General features: G+C 37.1%; 1 protein-coding gene across 1 annotated transcript in view; it reads left to right on the top strand.

Annotated features, from left to right (window-relative positions):
• CMTM4 (CKLF like MARVEL transmembrane domain containing 4) overlaps positions 1 to 21434 on the top strand; it is a 28901-nt gene extending 7467 nt beyond the window's left edge. The window contains exons 2-4 of the mRNA XM_007421084.4: positions 10477 to 10653; positions 15833 to 15931; positions 17644 to 21434. Of these exons, the coding sequence (XP_007421146.2) occupies positions 10477 to 10653; positions 15833 to 15931; positions 17644 to 17817 (450 nt within the window). The 3' untranslated portion in view covers positions 17818 to 21434. The remainder of the gene's footprint in view (positions 1 to 10476; positions 10654 to 15832; positions 15932 to 17643) is intronic.
• Positions 21435 to 21707: the final 273 nt, after the last annotated feature.

Raw genomic sequence — 21707 nt, 5'->3', positions numbered from 1 at the left:
AACACAGTCACCTCTATTTCTGTTTTGCTTTTTTAGTTCAACTCGACAGTTGGTCAGGATATAAGTTGATTGGTTTGATTATTTAAAAACGTATAATGCTGGTTCTTAAAAAATTGCTGTAGCGGCCTGTTTGTCACTGAGCTAGGGAGGGTGTTGATTTTGATGTACAACCACCTCAAACTGGTCAGAATTTAGTTATCTATTATCCCTGTGAACTGAGTTTGGTTCTAGAGGCCCCTCTGGTTATATTATTACTCAACCAAGTTTGACCTTCTAGAATTCTTCTTGGTGATGGAATGCATTCCTTCTTTGGAATATTTATTCTCTTTGTGCTTAGACTGATCCTGCTGTAGGGTACTTTTTTGTGTAAAGTGAAAACTGTTTTTAGCCACAGACTTCATAATATGGGGGACCCTGTATTAGGATGAGACAGTGGAAGGTTGCTTTTTAAAATCTTATTTGATAGCTGTTTATTGTCTCTTGAAATGATTGTGTATACTGTGGAGTCATGTGGGATTATTTTACCCACATTACCATGAGGCGAGATAGAGGGATTTTTATAAATAATAAAAAGTGTACATTTTGATGCTTACTGATGTATGCAGGGAATGGTATGTTGGGAAAGTGATGGAGAAGAAAAATAACTAGAAAGAATAGCAAGGATAAACATGTGTCATGAAAAAAGCTTTAAATATTATTTGCTATTTCCTAAGATATTTATTTTGGGGAAAGAGAATGACAGTTCAGACCACTTTGAATGTGCTTAATGTTCCTAAGAACATATCTTGCACGGACAGAAGCCCACAGAAACTAAGGTTATTATTCTCTTCTCTGCAATCTCTTTACAGTTGGCTTTTGTTGCATCTCTTGCAACTCCACAGTTATAATTTCTTTCACCTTTCTCACAGCATGCGTGTCTAAATTTTTACAATTCTGCCCTGGTGTCTGTTCATCCTGTTGCAATTAGATAGTGTCTGGGTGCTTAAACATTTTTGTCTTTGTGTTCAAGGCATACACTTTTTATATTATTCTTTTGCTTTTCCATTTTGGGGAATTGCTTGTGAAATTCTTACAGAATTTGTTCCTATTAAGTGTTGTATTGCCGAGAAAGAAGGTAACATACATTTTCATCAGTGAGTAGATCATAACAGGGTCTTCTTGGATTTTTATCCTCCTTTGCTTCTTTTCTATCTCCTTCCTCATTCATTCCTTTGAGGGAACTGGCACTTTTGAGAAGATTTATGGGGTCAGTGAAAGCAAATTATTACATTTAAAAGCTGTGCCTGATGAAAGTGAACACAAAGTTTGGTTCTGCTTCGAGCACCTCTTTTCCCTGTTCAAAATCAATGTTGTCATATGATTATGCAGGAACATATTATTTCTGTGAAGAATACCACTTTACAATTAGATTGTCCAACTTTTTACAAATGAAGGAAAATATTTTTTTCTGTTTTGAATCAGGAAACTGAAAAAATAGGTAGAGACCAGGCACAGAAAAGAACCCAAAATTGTAGTATTTTTAAATGTAAGATGCTAGCTTAAATGTGTGAAACACCTACACACATATGTATTAGTGCACCTTGGAGAACAGTGATGAGTGTCATTATGCTGGGTCTTCTTCCCCCCTCATTCCCCACCCATCTCAGCCATATTTATGGAGAACTGTGCTTTTATTCTGACACTTTCTGACAGTGGATTATTCTCATTAAGAGAAAATAAAAGAATGAGAGGGAGATAAAAGATGAGAGGATGACTAAAATATGCTGATGTTATCTGGATCTTCTGTGAAATTTCTGAAAATAAAGTACATGCTAAAAGGTCTGTCTGGAAAGAGCCTTTCATATGTTATTTGGCAAGTTTCAATGCTCCTTTCTTCTCATTTCCTAACTGAGGGGCTATATTTAGCTTTTTTTTTTTAGCTGGCCTAATGCAAAGCTGCCTCTTCTTTTGCTGTCACTCCATCTTCTTGCAGCACAGTCATTTTTGTAACCTATTTAATTGTCCTTAATTAGGTTGTTCTTAATTGATACTATGTAGTCAACAGCTGAGCTTGGTAGAAGATGCAATTATTTATTGCTTTTGACTTTTAAGATGTGATGCTTCTGTAGATCGGTAGCTATGTAATTAAGAACTTGAATCTTCAAATTATGACACATCATCCTATAATGCCCCCTGGACATGTTTACAACTAAGCAGAATTAATTCTTTTGAGAACCCTCAGAGGAAAAAATGCCTTTGATTTCAGTATTGTTGCACCAGTGTGAGGAGAGGAGGATGAATCTATTCCTCAAAAGTCAGAATACTTTGTTACAGTACAGTAAAAGCTTAAAAAATCTTGAAAAGTTGTAAGTGATAACGAATATAACCATTCATGTTTTACAGAAGTGACCTATCTGCGTGAAAAATACAAGGAACATGGCTTTTTTCAAGCAGATTCAAGTGATTTTATTCCATCATGTCTTGGGCCAAAGCTGCATGGGATTCCATGATAATTTTGGATAGGAATTTTATTGTATTTAGTTATAGTTTATTTTAATTGTATTGTTTTTGTTGTACTGCTTACCTCCAGTGTCTTTTGGGAATGGGGTAGTGGTGGATAGACATTCTGTAAAATAAATAAATAATTTTTTCACACCTTTTCCTTATTTAAATATGATTTCTGAACATAGGACAGTGCTAATTTTTGTATAGATTTTTAGAAGAGAATATTGTAAGATTTGCTTGTATTGTTGGCGCTGTAGCTCAGGCCTCAAGTACAGAGAATATTTAAGATTGGCTTTTTTCATACAGGGTAATACCATAAAACAAAAGAGAAACGAATAACCTGAATCAAGGATAGACAGTGTGGTATCTATGGGTAGGTACCAGTGTGCCCACGGACATCTCCTTTAATGCCCAACAGGGCTACCTGCCCTTACTGACTTTTGAAAAGATTTTTTAAAAAGTTTTGTGCCCAGAAAAAAAGTGAAAGGTGACCTGGGGAATGGTATATAGCACTGGGGTGGGGGCTAGTGGATGTGATGGGGGAAAACAAATTGTGAAAGTTCCCCCAAGTTGCTTGCAAAACTCTAAGCATGCTGATAGGCTTAAAGAATTTGCCGTGGCTTGAATCTTCAATTTTTATGCCTCCTTTCTGCAGCCATGTTCCAACAGCAGACATCAGGAGTCTTGTTACTATATTCAGCATGGCAGAACTTTTTTTAAAGTGATTTCCATGTTGTATGAGTGCTGTCATAGCTAGTTCAACCTTATGTGAAGCGCATTACCATTGGATTCCTGTTACATTGTTGAATTATCTTTGGGCTGCATTTCCCACCAGATCAGGGCTCTGTAATGATCTGACCTTGGTTTCATGTGCCATAGTTTAGAATCGTAGACTTTGTTCACTTTTGCCTCTTCATCCTCAGACTGAATTTTTTTAAACCTGGACAGTCAGTTGTTTGTTCGCTTATTCCTTATCTTTGCAGCTGTTTATCCCTTAAGAGAGGAAAGAGAGCAAAAATGCTTTTTGGATGGAATTTGTTTGTGGGCTTCTTGTTCTTAGCACACTTACTTGGAAGCAAGTACTCCTGGCAAAAGTTATTATGGAGCTTCATGCTGCCTACTCATATTTTAAAACTAAATGTCTTTATAGCAATGATTCTGGTGCTTAGCTAAGCTGAATACTTCTGAAGAAGCGCCCTTGTGAGATGTATTGCATTTCATTTGAACTGCTGATACACCTACTGAATATGCAAGGATAATATTGAGTTTTGTTTTAAAAAAACAACCCTTCTAATTGTTTTATGGAGTTTCTGGCCTGGTTCTGTGTTTATACTTATTTCTGGAAAGTAATATTTGTTTTGTAAATGATGACACATTAATTGAAGCATGAAATCCACCCGATATTTGTGTTGGAAGATATCACCGGAAAAAGCAAAATCTCTAGGAAGCCAAACATTTCTAGGTTGCCTTTATCAATTTAATTTTTGTTCCTTTATTTGTCCTAATGCTTTCAATTTCAAATTGCTTTTAAAGTTAGCATTAGAAATGGTGGTGCAAGTCAAAGTGCTTGCTTGCTTGCTTGTTTGTTTGTTTGTAGAATTGACTATATTCTTAGTGTTGTGGCTAGCAGTTTTATTTTTTTATATTCCTATTTTTCCAGTATGTCTACATAGTTTTGTCTTTTAGAGCATGGCATCAAGAGAGCTATCAGATTGAAGATTTGGGATTCCTGACATTGTGAATATTTTTATTTGAGTTGTTAACATTCTAGTGGATTCCTTTTAGGTCACACTGCTCCTGATTATTTTCTTATTAACATTCTTGCATTCTGGCACTGGTAGTTGGATACTAGATAGATACTTTGACAAATCTTAAATAAGTCTGCTGTTTGAAATGAAAGCTTTTAATTTAAAATGGGACTTGCTTTTTCTTTATTCTAATTCCATTTGAATTAGGTAAAACACAGCTTAAAATGTATTATTCATTAGAGATATATCAACTCAAATCAAACCTTTATTATGGCCTTTAGGCCAGAGACCACTACAATAAAAATACGTAAACCTATATTTATTAACAAAACTAAAAAGTAGACGTAAAATACAATAAAATTACATAAAATAAATTAATATAGTGACAGTAATATAGATAACAGTGGCAGTCACCAACATTTGTACTAGGAGGTCATAGCTCTGTATATGATATTCTGTTCTCCAATTTTATCCTCACAAGAACACTGTGAGATAGGTTGGACTTGGCCCCAAGTCACCCAGTGAGTTTCTTTGGCTGTTGATGGACTTGGACATGAGTCTTCTTGGTCATAGAACAGCACCGTAATCATTAACCACAGCAGCTTCTCAGTCCCCTTCTGAGTGGTTGCAAGGAGGTACTTGTTGTGTTTGGACTGGGAATACACAACCTAACCACATCCTCCAGATGTTTTTAATAGAATTGTCACCATTTCTTGTCACTGCTGTCAAGGTTGGTGGGAGCTGAAGTTCAAAATATTTGGAGGGTTCTAGCCCTGTTTCAGTGTAACTGTGAGCACAGCCAGACAATCCACCAGTCCTTGAGCTGGCAGTAGTTTGCTAGCATAACATTTGCTATCCTGAGTGCTAAGCACTATTCTACCTTAGTCACAAAGCTGGTGAGTGGTGCTGTCCTTAAAGTTTCAGAGTTGGACCTTCCGGAAAGTGATTGGTGGATTCTCCTGACTTTGTTTCCCATTCCACTCAATGTCACCTGCGGTTGAGAAAAATAACTGCCAATCACTTTCTTTGACATGGGCTGGGCTGGGGTTGAGTGAGGAGGTGAATTTTGACAGACCTATCCCCTGGATAGATGTAGGCTGTTTGGTAAAACGGGGGAGTTTTACTGGTCCATGGGGTGGCAGTAACTGCCCAACGAAGCAGGAGACAGTGTCAGGAAAGTGGGAAAAGACACTTCTTTATCTAGTAGGCTTCTGATTCTGTAGATCAAAGACCTGGTGGATAGAGAATAGTTTCTCCCAGATTCTCTGGCTACCTTGCCAGCCCTGGCTGCCAGGGTGGGAAAGGTGGCAGGAGAAGTAGGGAGTTCATAGATCAGTGCCTTCCACTTCATCTCACCACCCCAGCTCCACACCTCTCAGCTTTCTCAGGCTATTTTTAAATATGGGCTTAAAGCTAGGGTTTAGTGCAGCGTTTGGGGGTTGATGCAGGAGAGTCTGGGAGAGACCACTCGTCATCCACCAAATCTCTGATTCCACAGATCAATTCTGTGGGACCAAAGAGCTGGCAATGAAGAGTGCCTGCGATCTCCCCTAGATTCTCTTGCCCTAAGTACATTCTGTGAATTACATTGTTTCATTATATAAATCTCACTTTATAAATGGTTGCTAATTTTGATGGTGATGAACAGCAAAATAGAAGGTATCCAGCTTATTAAGTACTTATTAAGTGCATTCCAGCAAACATCCCTATATGGCGCATATTCTGAAACATACATACATATATTAAAAAACCTGTTTTATGTGGCACCCCTTTCTGCATAATGGCTAGTGTCTTTAACTTGCTTCAATGCCTCAGTGTTTTTGCTGATAAAATTTCACACTGTGACTGCATTACAAACAGTAGACATGCTCCTCCTGAAAGTGCCATATTTTTCAGATGAGGAGAATAGGGTTTCCTTTCAGAATGTGTGGAAGGCTAAGATTCCTTGTTATGAACTTCCCCAAGTAGGAGCCCTCCAGATCTATTGGGACCACAGCTCTTAGAAGTCTCATACAAAGTGGTAACTTTAGGGCAGTGTTGTCCAAACTTGGCCACTTTAAGATGAGTGGACCTCAACTCCCAGAATTCCCCAGCCAGCATGGGAGTTGAAGTCCACTCATCTTAAAGTGGCCAAGTTTGGACAACACTGCTTTAGGGGGTACCCTGTTGGGGAAGGCTGCATGATAAGACCTAACTACATTATATCTTAGGAACTCATGTACATGATGGACAACTCTGCAGGTAGAACGTAAAAAGGAGAGTTCAGTACATAAAGTGTGCATGGGAAATTAATCATCAAGTACTTTAATGAAAAAAGAATTTCCTTTTGGAAATTCAGTACTTCACTGATAGTCATATTATTGAAAGTATACATTTTTGTGCTCTTACATTGAAAGTATACATTTTTGTGCTCTTACATATAGAAAATGCATCCTCCTTATATGGGACGAGGCCTACTTTGTGTTAGCCGAGTTAAATCAGAATAATACATCTAAACCTGAGTACAAGCGAGAGATTTGATGTTAAGATATATCTGGGGAGTTCTAAAGACAATTTTCTTTCCCCCTCCCCCTCCGTATGTTATGCTATATTATCACCTTTAGCATGTTACAAGATAAAGTAACTCCTGTACAAGTTTTTGCTCAGAGGTCATGAATATTCTTAAGTAGGAAAAAAAGTTGATTATTTGGTGGTTTTTCACAATCATGAGTAATTATGTCATTGAACCACGTACAATAAGTCTTTTTATGGGCCCCTTCAGATAAACAGGAAGGCTTTTTTTTTTAAAGCCATCATGACGGAGGCTTTTTCTGGTGCTTTTATTGCCCAATTTATCAAAAGATAAAATGCAGCCAACTAAATAGGGAAAATGTAATGGTAGCATTCTTTTTCCTTATGAAAACTTCTGTTGAGGTTAAATTTATACTTCAGTACATTCTCTTCATTTTTCTCAGATGTTGACAGTAATACTTAGTTAAGATGGTTTGCCAAAGTGGATCTGGTGCTGCTGCGTTTCATTTTCTTTCTTACTTGTTTTGTGGAGTGCGGGGCCAACTCCAAAGCTCAAAAATATGTGTTGCAGTGTCCTTTGCAATAGGACAAAATATTTGGGAAAAGTTTTTTTTTTGCTGCCGTTCTTTGATCCTCTGTAGTTGTAAAAGAACTCATTGGCTCTTGAAGAACTGAATGATTTGGGGGAATTTTGCAGCCAATCCCACATTTTATTCTGTAGCACAGTTTTGTTTTGCAACATGGCTAGGGTTATTTCAGCAGTAGGTCCCTTTCTTTGCATGACACAAATGCCTTGAGAATTAGCACGAATAGGGTAAAATTGGTTAGAAGTTAGGTTGGCCACAATATTGCTGGCCTTTAAGAAGTCGTTGAAGACATGGCTGTGCCATCAGGCCTGGGGGTCCCATGGATGTGGAGAGCCTGCAAGATGGTTATATTGTCTGTGAGTTGTAGGTTGGCACTTTCCCACGTTTTTCTGTTTTGGTTAATTGCTTTTATTTATTTATTTATATGAATTTGACATTGTTTTTTTAACTTGTGAGCCACCCAGAGTCACTTAAGTGAGATGGGCATTTATATAAATTGAAATAAACTAGTTACAAGGTTTGTGTGATCATTCATAACAATTATAATAATGAATCTTTTGTCCAGATTTGTGTGTGTGAGATACAAACCTTACCATCCCTGAATACGAATTATTCTGACTGCAGTTTATCAGATTTATATTCTAGATCTGAAGGGCTGCAGTTTGGCTGTTCTTGATCTACTGTATGTTCTAAAACTATGCTAGCCATATTATAAGAATAACTGCTCTCTCTGCCTGAGATCCTCTCTGTCCTTTAACTTCTGTCCTAGGTCTTATTTCCATGGAGTTTAATGGGATAGATTAAGGTTGGGTGTACCATTTGGCAGATTGCTTAAGTCAGAAAACATCCTGTGGTTCTTGACTGTGAGTTGGTGAATTCATGTAAAGTTTTGCTTCCTGTGGGCAAAGTGTCATGAAAGCAAGTGAGGGATACAGGATTCAAGTCAAGGATGCACAACCTTTTCAGTGCTGGGATTTGAACTTATCCTTTGAGTAGCATATTGGAAACCCTACTATAAAACTAGTGGGTAAGCAAGAAGGAAAGCGAAATTTAGTTTCATTTAATATTATTTTATTAAAATTAAATATGTGTAGTGATTCCTCTCAAATGCTATCATGCATTTAATAATATTTTCCCTGAAATATTGCACTTCAGTAACAGCTTGATAGCAACTACACCCATGACATTTGTGGAGTCTCAGGTTGTGTACCTCTGGCTTAAGTGCTCGTTATGGTGATGCCAATTTAATAGTGGGTCACTATGGCTAAGATTTGAACATTAATGCCTCTCATAGTTTACCTCAGTCCAGGATAGAAAAAAACAGAAATGGACCAATGACAGTTGTCTGTTATCTCTATGTTTGGGATTTGGTAATTAAAAAAAAAATTGGCTGAAAAGTAAAATCTCAATAATGCAAGTTTATCCTTTAAATGAATTTTTTTTCCATGTTGATAGTAATCAGGAAAGTATTATTGGAAACAGCATTGCTTATATCCCTTAGAACAAGGTTTCCCAAACTGTGAGGTGTACCTCCCTTGGGGAGGTGCAGACAGAGTCCAGGGGAGGTGTGAAGAACCTTTTAATTGTACATTGTTACAATAAATCCACCTTTTCCAAAATTTCATTGTATTGTTTTCATTAATCATTTGTGTTCATTTTGGTGTTTGGATTTTTAGGGGAGGTACAGGTAGTCCTTGTCTAACATCCACAGTTGGGGCCACAATTTCTGTTGCCAAGCAATGCGGTTGTTAGGTGAAACATCACGTGACTACATCACTTAGCGACCGCAATCCCGGCAGTCCTGGGTACCATCGTTAAGTGAATGCCCTGGTCGTTAGGCGAGGCAACTTCCTGCTGGCTTCCCACAATCAAGTCAGTGGGGAAGCTGATAGGAAGTTGCAAGCCCCAGGCTCTGCCAGGTGGGGGAGGGAGCAAGGGGGTGCATGGGGGTGCATGGGAGGGTTGGATTGGGTGTGCGAGGGCCTCTGAACTGCTTGGATTTTCAGCCCCAGCGTGGGGAGGCTTGGCTGGAAATCCTGCTTGGATTTCAGCATGAAGCTTTTCAGGCAGCCCCCAAAGCTCTGGGTGCTAAATGCCTTATGTGGGGGTGTTTAGCACATGGAGCTTTGGGGGCTGGCTGAAAAAGTTTCATGCTGAAACCCAAGTAGGATTTTGGCATGGGGTGTTTAGTGCAGTGTTTTGCAAAACAGCTGAAAATGCCCTGTGTCAAAATCCTCCTTGGATTTCAGCACGGAGCTTTTTCAGCCAGCCCCCAGAGATAAGAGGGAGTCCTCTTGGCAGGCAGCAGTAGCTTGCGACCTTCCCTGCCAGCTTCCCCATTGACTTTCTGGGGAAGTTGGCAGAGAAGATTGCGAATGGCGATCACATTGCCAAGGGCCCAGATCACTGTAACTTTGGGTATGGGTCATAAGTCCCTTCGTTCAGCGCTGTTGTAACTTTGAATGGTTGCTGAACAAATGGTTGTTAAGCGAGGACTAGTTGTACATACATTAAGATTACACTAAAGGGAGTATGATGGCAAAAAGTTTAGGAACACCTGTCTTAGAATGATTTTACATTATACATCTAGTATGAAAATCAGATTATACCTTATTTTTACAACCAAGTGAGGTAGGCTGTCCAATCCATCTCTTTTTGTTCAAAGAGAATACTGAGGAGATACCAGACCTCAGAGACCTCTTCCTTTACAAATGTTCTATGAAAAGAAAAAAAGAAGCAGTGGGAAAACTCAAAAAGGAGACTATGATGTCTATACCCTCCTTAGATTTCTTAAATGTTCAAGGTGTTTGGGAATTCCGCAAGAGAACACATTTCATTAACAATTATTGGTTCAGGCTCTTTGCGCTGAATTATATTTGGAAGCATTTCATAGATCCCCAATAGTGGCATTGAATAGATCTCCAATACATACTATCATTTGTACAGTAAGTTGTAGATGAGTGTGTCTAAGATTGCTGTACTGTAGTAGCAAACTAGCTTTTGTATATCTTGTGTTGAATTCTTATTTTAAATCATGAAGTTGTATTGCACATTCTTAAGTATCAACTTCCCAATGAGTGTTTCAGGATTATTTGTGGCTATATTCAAGATGTTACAATACTATTTTCCTGTTTTTCACATCTTAGGTGTTGGCTTTGATTTCCTTCATCTGTATAGAGACCATCATGGAATGTTCCCCTTGTGAAGGACTTTATTTCTTTGAATTTGTCAGCTGTAGCGCATCAGTAGTTACTGGAGTTCTATTGCTTATGTTCAGTCTAAATCTCCATGCAAGAATACCACAGATCAACTGGAACATTACAGTAAGTTCTCATCCAAACCTTTACTTTACAAAAATAGCTGAATAAACATACGAAGTTTAGATTTTAAGCTCTGTTTGCCTCATACAGAAACTTGAGATCTTACCAGAGCTCTTTGCACCAAGTAGAGGACATGTACTGCTTTATATTCAGTGTGGATCCCCACTGGTGTAATATGTGTTATGAAGTATTGTATGTTAAAGTATATAAAGCTGAAATTGTGTCTGACAGCATTTTCCCTCCTGCATAAGGCAGGGTTTTCTTTAATGCATTTTTTACTTGCTCATGACTGAGGAAAGCACTTTGAAGTTTTCTAACCACTTAATATTGATACTTGATATTAGAATGCAATACAATTTGTGTGAATTAGCTCTGTAAATCAATAATTATGAATAGATACTAATATATAATGGAGCTAAATTTTGGAATTGATTGGTTTTTCTCAGTGTGGAAGTAGATTTTAACTCATTTTCTGCCCCATCTTCTTGGAGAAATAAGGTTGTGACCTTCTTTTAGTGCTACTCCTATACTTTAAAAAATAGCCTGAAATATAGGCTAACTTTCAGGAGATGCCTCTTAACTTTACTGTATCATCTGTAATTTGTTTTTTCCTTTACTTGTCCTCTCCCATGCTTGCTAATTGTGTGAATGAGAGTTTGGCAAGTTGGAATACACATTTTTATTAACTGATAAGCCAGTGGATGTTTTCCCCTCCATTGTAGAATAAATGGCACCCTCAGTGTTGCATATGTGCTGAGAGCTCTTGAAGAATAAACTTTATGTGTTTCAACAATTTATGTAGTGATCAAGTGTTCATATGGCAGTGATCACAACACTGCATTTTGGGGTTTTCTCTGTTACCCTTGTCTTACGTTTTTTGATAAATATTCATATGTTTCTGCATAAAGAAAGAAATGTAGTAGAATACTATTTTTGGCAGCAGTGCTTCTATTTTCATATTGGGAAATTGCATGCCTTTTAAATTATTTTTCAAAAACGTAGCTTATAGAAGATGAAGTATGCAAATGACTCAGTTGTGGTATGCTGGAAAGAGTTAAGAACTTTGTATGCCGGGAATAAGTGGACAAGTCATCTTTCAGACTAAAACTGATAGTTTTCCTATGATAATGGGTTAAAAAATAACAGTGGAAACTCCTTTGTGTTACTTAACAAATATAGCTCTACAAGAATGCATGCAAATAGTATCAAGAATGTAATGGCCATCTGAAAGCATTTTTATGATGAGTTTATGTTCACTCATAAATACTTGTTTTAATCTATTGCAAATACCCAAAATAGTTAATGTAATTGCAATTGATATAGAGTCCTCTTCTTCTCCGCCTAGTGACTGGTTAGAATGGATCTGTTTCAAATAATTGGAAATGACAAAGGAATGCTTCAGTTTCTGAGATTCTGACAAGCACACATTTGGCTAAATGTTACTGCAGTGTGTCTTAGCATGGGATTATTCATCAGGGGAAGTAAAAATGGATGGAAAAAAGTCATATTTCACCCCAACACTAGCCGTCATGATTGCTGCAATTTAATATTTAGTGCAAACTGTATACTGTACAAAACATAAAATGGTGCTTGTTTCTCTTCAAAAGATTTACAATTTAAATAAGGCTCAGGAAAGACTAGAAGGCCCAACTCAGTGATTGAAGAGGGATCAGCAAGTATTTGTGATAAAGAAAGGGCTATGAGAAGTCATAGCATTTAATATCACTGTTGCAATAAATTAACTTTGAGAGGTCTGAGAATGAGAGCATTGGTTTGGCAAGCGTGAGGCTAGTCTAGGCATGAAAAGTAGAAGGTGTGAAAACTGGAATGAAAGAAGTAAACTGTTCCCTGCTGTATGAGAAGCAGAGCATTTTTTCCCCTTGAAATAAATGTTTTTTTGGAGGGGGATGTATCGATATTTTACAGCGTGCTGAAGTTACCTAGCAAACAACTCAGAATCTAGGATTGTCAGATTTTGAGCCTGGCACTACTATACCTTTGTACCCTTCATTAAAGAAATAGATAAGAACAGAAACTTGTGATAGGTGGTTTTACTGCAGACAGAAAGAAGCCATATATATGCAGATTATCTACCTACTGCAGAACACAGAAATAAAATTCTGTATATATTGCAGCCCCAGGGTTTAAATCATAAACCTTTTCCTTTCACTCTATTGAGTCAACAGCTTTTTGGCTGTTCTTTTCCCAGCCTTGAGATTGGAAGGCACCTGCTCTGTATATATACAATGGTTCTGTCTGGTATGAGCAGTGCTGATATCTGCCTTGCCTGTTTCAGTCCTTATAGGTTGATGGCCTGGGACAAGCCGTCTCAAATGCAAAGGTTGTTGAAAGGTAGCAGGAGTCAGTTTTTCACATCTGACTTCTTTATTACAATTGATTTACGGAACCCTTCTTTGTCTTTCTCAATAGAACTTCAAATCGCTTTTGCGTAGGGTAATATAAAGGGTAGTTTCAAGTAGAAACTTGTGCCATTATATTCTGGTTTTGGCTAAATCTGCTTGTTCTTGGCTTGTGTCTAACAAAAACACAAGACCCATAATTGCCTAGCATACAAGAAAATCAGGGAATCTGTTGAGTTTTAAAATATTTTGTGAACTGCACAATCAGCTTAGTCCATCTCTCCCGTCCCACGTTAACAGGTTTTGTCATCTGACCTTTTTGCCTGAAAAATTAATTGTAGAAGTTCTATCCTTTGCATAATTAATATGTTGAGATAAATTACATGAATGCGCTCATAGCAGATACCAAATATATATAAAATAAATATATATTTATTTTACCAGTGTAACCAAATACCTTTTCTTTACATCTCAAAATTACAGGGTTCCTGAAAGGGAAAATGTCTTGTTTTTCAAATTTCTACTTTCCTTCATTTTGTGTGTGAAATAAAGACAGGACATTTTGTTTTCTTCACCCATCTAGAAAGAGAAGAACCTACGTATTTTGTCTGCAACTAAACTTTTTAAGCATTTTGTGTATTCTGACTTGAAAGACCAGTTAATGTTATGAATTTAAAACTTGGAAATACTTGGTATAAGAATGCATAAGGAGGTGATAACTAGAAATACAAATGTGTTGAAAATAAAAAAGATTTAGAAGGGAAGGCAAAATTGTGTGCCAAAAGTGCTACCATGTACTTCAAGCAATGATGCTGCAGAACCAAATAATATGGAAGATGTAGAAACCAACATACACCCCAAATGGACTTCAAATATATTCCTTGCCCAATGGCCAGTTTCTGAAATAGCAAGTAAAACGGTGAGATGGGAAGAGGTTCTTTTCAGAAAAGAATATTCAGGCTAGCCTATTTAGAAGCATATTGCATATTGTAAGTCAGCTATCCCCAACAGGCATCATCCAGATGAATTAAAATGCAGCTTGTATGCTGGCTAGGAATTGTAAGAGTTGCAGTCTTATTATAACTGGACAATGCTGGGTTGGAGAAAGCTGGAGTAAGCGATATTTAAATAAGTTCCTTGGTTTCAAATAAGTCATGTGATTGCCTTCCAGAAATTGCTTTGAGTTTGCTATGACAGTAGCAAGTCAAGGTAACTGGGATGCCTTGACTTGGTGTGGGTAAATCTTAAAGCAGCAGATTGTGGCTTTGAGTAAGGAGCTGGACACACTATTGGCAGATTAAGATATGATCCAACATCACTGTGGTGAAACCCCATACTTTCTATGTCACTTTTTAAAAACTCAGCAATTGACACTGATTAACTTGTTAATAATACATACTGAAGTATTAGGGGTTTTTTTTCTCCATATTAATCCAGTGAATATTTTCATGATTACATATGCAGCTCCTGTTTAGCTGACTGAAATAGCCATAGTCATCCATTTACCAGAGCTTTCCCTATGTAGTTGTTGAATATATCTTTTTAATATATAAACATCAAGTAATTTAAATATATATATTTTCTTCCTAGCATTTTCCCACAGGTGCAGGTTCTGCTTTTTTTGGATCAACTGAATGTTGATCCGTTGGTTGTGACAGGAATTGACCAACCAGCTTGTCGCCTGAGCCTGACTTTGGGGGCTGAGAGAGAATGACTGGCCCACAGTCACCCAGCCAGCTTTTATGCCTCAGGCGGGACTTGAACTCAGAGTCTCCTGGTTTCTAGCCTGGAGCCTTAAACACTAGACCAGACTGGCTCTCAAAAGTAATTTAAATATGCTGTGTGTAAATATTTTTTGCAGCAAAACTTGCTGGCTACAGGAAGAAATCTACCATTTGAAAAGCTGCTGAAAAATTGAAGCTGAGAGAGAGGGTGGATTGGAAAAAAAAAAGTGATCTTGGTATACTTCTGGAATAGACATACAGAATGTATTCCCACTATTCCTTAACTGGAACATCAAGTATATTGGCTAGGTGCCTGTGTATGTCCTGTGAAAACCAGGATGAAATTCTTTCTCATAGTCCTGTGAAAACTATGATGTGCGTTCCTTTTTTTCATTTTGAGTTTATTGGCAAGCCTGTAAAGCATCTAACAAGTTTCTGACAAGAATTATCTCTAATTCATTAGAATTATAATAATGCCCATAACAGCATGCTAATTATACAGTTGGGAATTCAGTGAGCTTAAAATCATTTGAGCTTCATTGCTAAACAGGAAGTCTGTGAAACTGAATTGCAGGAGTTACTGAATGAGTTGTTGTTTCAGGGATGAACAATACTTTAAAAGACTTCTCCAGTATGTAGAGAAATGTTCCTTTATGCTAAAACTATGTCACACAAACAGTTAGCATTTTACAGAGATCCTATATCATGTAATACAGTAAGAAATATGTGACAGGCATACAGATAGTTTTTTAGATCTGACAAAACTGGCAATCTGTCTGTCTATCTGTCTATCTATCAATAGTTAAGTTATAGAATATTTTTGTAGCTGGAAGAATGAACAACAGTAGGTTTGGTGGGTAGACAACTTGTACAATATTTCATCACTTGGAAAGAAAAAAAATTAGTGGAAATTGTCCTTGTTTTATAAATCAATTATTCTTTTTGTTGACTATAATGCAGCAATTATTCACTGGGGTGCATAATGTGCATTTTCTGTAGTGTTACTGTTTTATATAAAGAAATCGCATGCAAACTGTTCTGTTTCATCCACTCAGTTGATGTTATCACTAAGATATATTTATAATTTTGTTTTTATAGGATTTGGTCAATACTGGAATCTGCACTTTCTTCTTCTTCATTGCATCTGTAGTACTTGCTGCTTTAAACCATAAAAAAGGTGCAGAAATTGCAGCTGTGGTAAGAAAACATTGATATATTTTTATTCTCTTGTAGAAAAGATGAATAATTTGTGTCTTCTCTCAGTCCACTTTAACAGTGAACTGCCACCCAGATTAATTTATGTTGTTGTTTAGAATGTTCAATTTAGTGAGTTTTAATAATTATCTCTCTTGTCATATAGAAATCAGCATAAAGACAACCAGTTTTGTTTGAAGTCAGAACATCAACAAACAGAAATTTTTGTCTTTATGCTGGCTACTACAATCATAGCATTGCTGATCTATTTGACTGTTTTAAGTTATTGAAGTATAAATGATCCATCATGTTTGACTTTTTTTAAAACATGGAGCTTAATAACAAAGATGTTTAAGTTGCCATAAAGTGAAAATCACAGCAAGCTTTTTTCCTGATTAGATCAGGGGTTTGCAGCCTTGTGTGTGTGTGTGTGTCCGTGTAAGACCGCACTTTGCCTTTGAGTGATGTGCCAGATACCACTCTGTTTAAAGTTAATAATCACTCTCCATGTATTTAATAATTATTCCCTTGTGTTAGAAATTAAAAAGCATGATTCAGCAGCAATCCTTGAAGGGGTTCTAGGAAGGGTTTATTGGTCAATGACCAAAATAAAGTTTCTGTCTGTCTGTCTAGGAAGGGGCTGCAAGCCAACATTTAGTTAAAGCCCCATGTGGCACAAGGTCTATAGATTGTGTATCTATCAGGGGATAGGCTTGGAGATGATATCTACTAAACCAGTAGATATGCATAGCAGTAAAATAACAAGTCAAACACAGCTGTAGTCCAGTAGACTTGTATTTCAATGAGCAAAGATATATACAATAGGCAATGGTCAATTAAACAGTCCAGGGTCATACACTTACAATTCAGTCCAATGTAGCACTTCAACAACAGTGCCTCCTCTCCAAACATCCCCCAACAACTTTGCTTGGGGGAACAGCCTACTGTTATACGTAGGCTATCCAATCATAGAGTGCCGGCTCCACCTTTTCTCACCTGAGATGTGTTTTACTGTGATACTACACTCCTTAAAGGAAACACTTATGGTGAATACCTTAACAGTATTGGTGCTTTAGCTAATGAGGGGTTCTGTTTCATAAAAGAATTTTGCAGTGTTATGGTATAAACTAATTTTCTGCTTTCAGAGCTACAATTCCATAATTTTTGTCTGCAGAATTCTGGGCTTACATCACAAGAATCTAGAGGACATGAGACTAGGGAAAACTTTAATGGAAAAGAAACAATCAGTGTCCTCAGATGCTTGAGGGACAGTTTTACTTTCTTTTATGGAGTTGGGCTTCAGCTCAAAAACCATATGGATGGATAAATGGCTATCTTGTAGCATTAGCTGAAAATATTTGGGATATATTGATTCTGTATTCTGTGTCTACTGTATTTTCAGGTGCCTCTTGATCTCCTCATATAAAAGACACCAATCGGGTAAAAAAAATCCCTTAAACAATTAAGTACTCACCCAACTGAAAGTATAGGCTTATTATTTCTGGCCTGTGTTCAAAGGAGTTTTAAGAAGTATTCTATGTGAATGCATTTTGTGTGATAGAGATTATAGTTCGTCCTTTAAACAGGACACCAATATTAAAGACAATAAAATACAACTGCCTTTTTATCTGAAACACACACACACACATACAATTTGTATTCTGTTAAGAGTTATCTGTTATTACTTCAAACAAATGTTCTCTTTCTCTTTTTAGATATTTGGTTTTTTGGCAACTGCAGTCTATGCTGTGAATTCATTTTTAGCAGTTAAAAATTGGAGAAATACCAATAGACAGCAAAACACGCGACAGACCAGTGACTATATGCGTGCTCGGACAGAATCCAGAGAAGTAGATAATCGCCCAGAGATTCAACGTCTGGATGGGTGAAAAAGGGAATTCCCTGAAGAAGATTAAAAAAAACCTGTGGACCTTTTAAAAAAAAAAAAGAAAAGAAGATGCTTATGATAGTTTTACAGGCAATAAAGGAGAATGTGATGGCCAAGAGCACCCGCATGTACAAAGAGAAGGAGGCAGATTAAGAAGCAATTAGGTGAAGCCTATAATGACAATTGCAATTTTTTTGGTCCATAAATATGGAGAACGGGGATCCAATAGAGTGGAGAAAGTGGTGCATATTTCTAACATCCAGATGAAAAATTAGCATTAATACTAGCAATAGATTGTACTGAGGTGAAAGATAGCAAGAATATACAGTAAATTGGGTATTGGATTATGAAATGGCTGCATACATTTCCTAACAAGTTTGCCGGGTTACTTTTGATCTTGCAGTCCTATGGTTTCCTTGTGTCTCTACAACAGGCAGCCAGCTATATCAGACTTTTAGCTGGAGGATCAGGTAACATTAACTGAGGATTTTGACTACAGAGAAAGAAAACACCAAGCGCACTCCATTTGTGGCTACAATTTAGGTACGACCTGGTATTTAATACCATCTGTTACATCCATTCTCTTTTTTACTTTGAAAGAAACACAAAGTTGACGTCGGGGTTGTTTATCCAAATATGTAGACAGTTTTATGTAGACAGTGAAACTTTTTTCCTTTTATGTTCAGCTACAGGAAAACCTCATTGTGGTCAGGGTTTAAGAACATTTGTTTTGTGTCCATGGATTGCAGTGTTTCTGAAATGGTGTAATTATCTTGAGAACTTAATTGGTTTGGCTGCACATTTTATTGTCCTAATTAGGCTGATACCTATTTCTAAGTTAAGCTGTTATTTAGTTGGAGGTACTTAAATAGTAACTTTCTGGGTGTCAGATCAGGTATACAAAATGTTTGAAGTATTGTCTACAGGTTAAGACTTATTTTTGTCAGTGAACATAGCCAGGATAACAGTTATATGGTTTGTTTAGTTTACATACCATTTTATATAACTCCAGTTTTCCCTCCACTTTCCTGAAAGGGAGGATAATGCACTCTGTGAGTCAGGAATTTGGAACCAGTAATTAGGTTCTCTGCAGCCTTATGCTTTGGGTCCCTTGCATCCAGTGTTTAAGTCAATAGAATTTGATACCCATTTGTCCAAATGCCTGAAATGTTTCCTTAATTATGGTGTAGGTCAACCTTCTCCAATCGGATGCTTTCCAGATGATTGGACTCATTATCTCTGATAATTGGCTATAGTAGGTAGAGCGGATGGAAGTTGTAATCCAAAACAGCAGGAGGATACTCTTTGGGGAACCCTAGTCTATGTTCTATTTCTCCTAGCCCATTCAGTACTTGGTTATACTTGGTAAGGCCAGAAGATAGAATAGTAAAGTTTACTGAATGTTATGTGTTTTCCCTGTATGGATGGTATTGGGGATCCTTCATACTTATTACACAGATATCTACATTCACGTAAAACAAATCTGAGCTCCTAATTCCATTACCTTTAGCTTTCTTAGGTGAAGAAAAAGGCTCTAACAAAAAGTCTGGCAGCCACATGGTGATATGTGAGATCTCAGCATCAGCATATGTGAAGAATCCTAATAACCATCTTAATTTAAAAAAAAAAAAAAGATCCTTGAGCTATGGAAATAGATAGGCTCTCCCAGAAAGAGAGGTGGATGCAGAGAAATCTAGCCTTCTGCATAGATTCTGTGGGCGCACACATACAGTTAGCATAATTGGTTGAAGAATATGGTTTCTGTAAGGTTCTACAGAGTATGTGCAGTTCTGGTAACTCCTAGAAAAGCTTGGATGGTTCAGTATGTTCTTTAAAATATGGTTAAAAAATCAAATAATTTTGCTCTGTTACACAATCGTGACTGAGAGCTGCTGTGTTCTGTTAGCTCCTCAGATTGGCTGCAGTGTAGCACCAATGAATGAACTGAAATCTCATTACCAGGACAGGTACATAGTTTAGTGCGCCAAACATACCACATTTATTCCAGAGGAGGTATTCTCTATATTATGCTTGACACCTTTCATTGTGGAATATGCTAACAGGATAATCCTTTTAAAGCTGCTTGCTAAGCATTTAATTAGAATGTACAAGTTCAAGTGACTGCACTTGGTGACTATGAATAGAAAAACCTTTTAGTAATGATCCCAGAATCTTTTGACACACTTTTACACTGATTTTCGGCTTTTTGGATGAGAACTTTATTCAGAGTTGAGTGATAGGACATTACATGGCCAAGATTGATTTACACAAAACGACAAGAATATATTCAGTTTGTCTGATTTTTTAAAAGTTGCCTGAATATTGTTTCTGTGGTTCTACAATAACCTAGTGACCTTAATGGATCGTGTGAGCTATGATGAGTTAACTTAGAAAAAGTTTGCATTTATTCTCTCATTTGGGTTCCTACAAACTATTTTTTTTTTCCTTTTGGACTGTTTGTAGAGCAAGTTTGGTTGGTGATATCTTTAGAAACACCCTTTGTTTTTTGTTTAGTGATGCTTCCAGTTCTGCATACGATGGGGTTGAATTTCTTAATTTTATATTGGCATTATGGACAATAGCTACTGGGATGTGTGTGTGCGCACGCGGGACCTTATAAATATCCTGAAATGTTGGTTAATGCAGGCTTATCTAGCATGTTGTCCTTCAGATGAATTGATCCTTCCTTGTTCCCAGCATCAGTCGTGCTCTTCTAAATAATGGAAGCTGTAGGCCAAGGCATTCAAAATACTTTTTAAAAAAGAGCTTTCTGAAAAATTATTTTTATACATTCAAGTGAAAGTGAATTTCTAATTTGTGCTTTAAAATGATTGGGGCCAAACTGTTTAGACTGGAAATTGAGTACGTGTTGACATGAAGCTGGATATTTATTATAAAAAGTGGTGGTTTCATTCATGATATCCTTTGATAATATGAAATGAAGACATCCTGAAAAGCAAATTTGACTGGCCAGCATTAGGATGCTTTTGGCTGTAAACTAACTTCCTGCAACACTTGTGACTGTAGTGAAGCTTTGTCTTTAAGTGGATCTTTGGGAAAGGGCAAGACATAATATTACATAAAAAGGGCAGGATCTCAACAGCCACGTGCGTAATTCCACATGTATAAGAAGTCTTTGGTATTCATTCAAGCTGTATGGCAGACTGCTTTTGAAACAGAAGAGCTAAAAACAGCTTGAATTATGACCTGCTGGTGGAGCAATTGCTATTCAAAAAAGTAAGCAAAACGTGTGATGTTGTATAGCAATTTCATTTTTCTCTCAGTAGATGGTAAGTAAAAGAAGTAATGGTGGGAATATGCAGGAAAGTTTCAAATCAAAGATGTTGCCTGGATTCCCCTTTGCTCCTGCCAATAAAATTTTGTCAGTGAATTCTATATGATATGAAATGGCAAGTACTTAAGTCAGGATATGTTCTTTTCTTTCTTGTGCTTATAAGCTCTGCTTAATTATTGTTTCAAGTTTTGGGTTTTGCAGTGTAGGGCTCAGTTAATAGCGCTGCCAGGTTCAAGGAAATTTATGTGAATAACACCATCTGCGTTCCCAAAAATGGTAACCATGAGTTTTCTTGCTGAAGCCTGAGTTTTGATTTTTTTTTTCTTTCATAAATGAAGCTTTGTATTAGCCCTTCAAGGTGGGCTTGATCAGGAAATAGATACCACAAGAAATACTAGAACTCTACTTTATTGATAGAGGCTATAGTAACAGAATCTTGAAAGCCTGACAGCATTTCCCCTTCTCTCCCTCTTATATCAAAGAGTTAAGGCAGGGTAATTTTTAGTTTTTTTCTCATCACTTCTTGTTTTCTTAGGCTATACTCTATTAACAGTCACCCCAAACCTTCTCCAAGGTAATTTCTGTGCTCCTCTATA

This window comes from Python bivittatus, unplaced genomic scaffold, assembly GCF_059951505.1.
Source record: "Python bivittatus isolate LINGU-HERP-01145 unplaced genomic scaffold, Pbiv_v1 ctg000190_np1212, whole genome shotgun sequence".
Lineage (NCBI taxonomy): Eukaryota > Metazoa > Chordata > Lepidosauria > Squamata > Pythonidae > Python > Python bivittatus.
The sequence above is the reverse complement of the archived record's forward strand: the minus strand, read 5'-3'. Positions and strand labels throughout refer to the sequence as shown.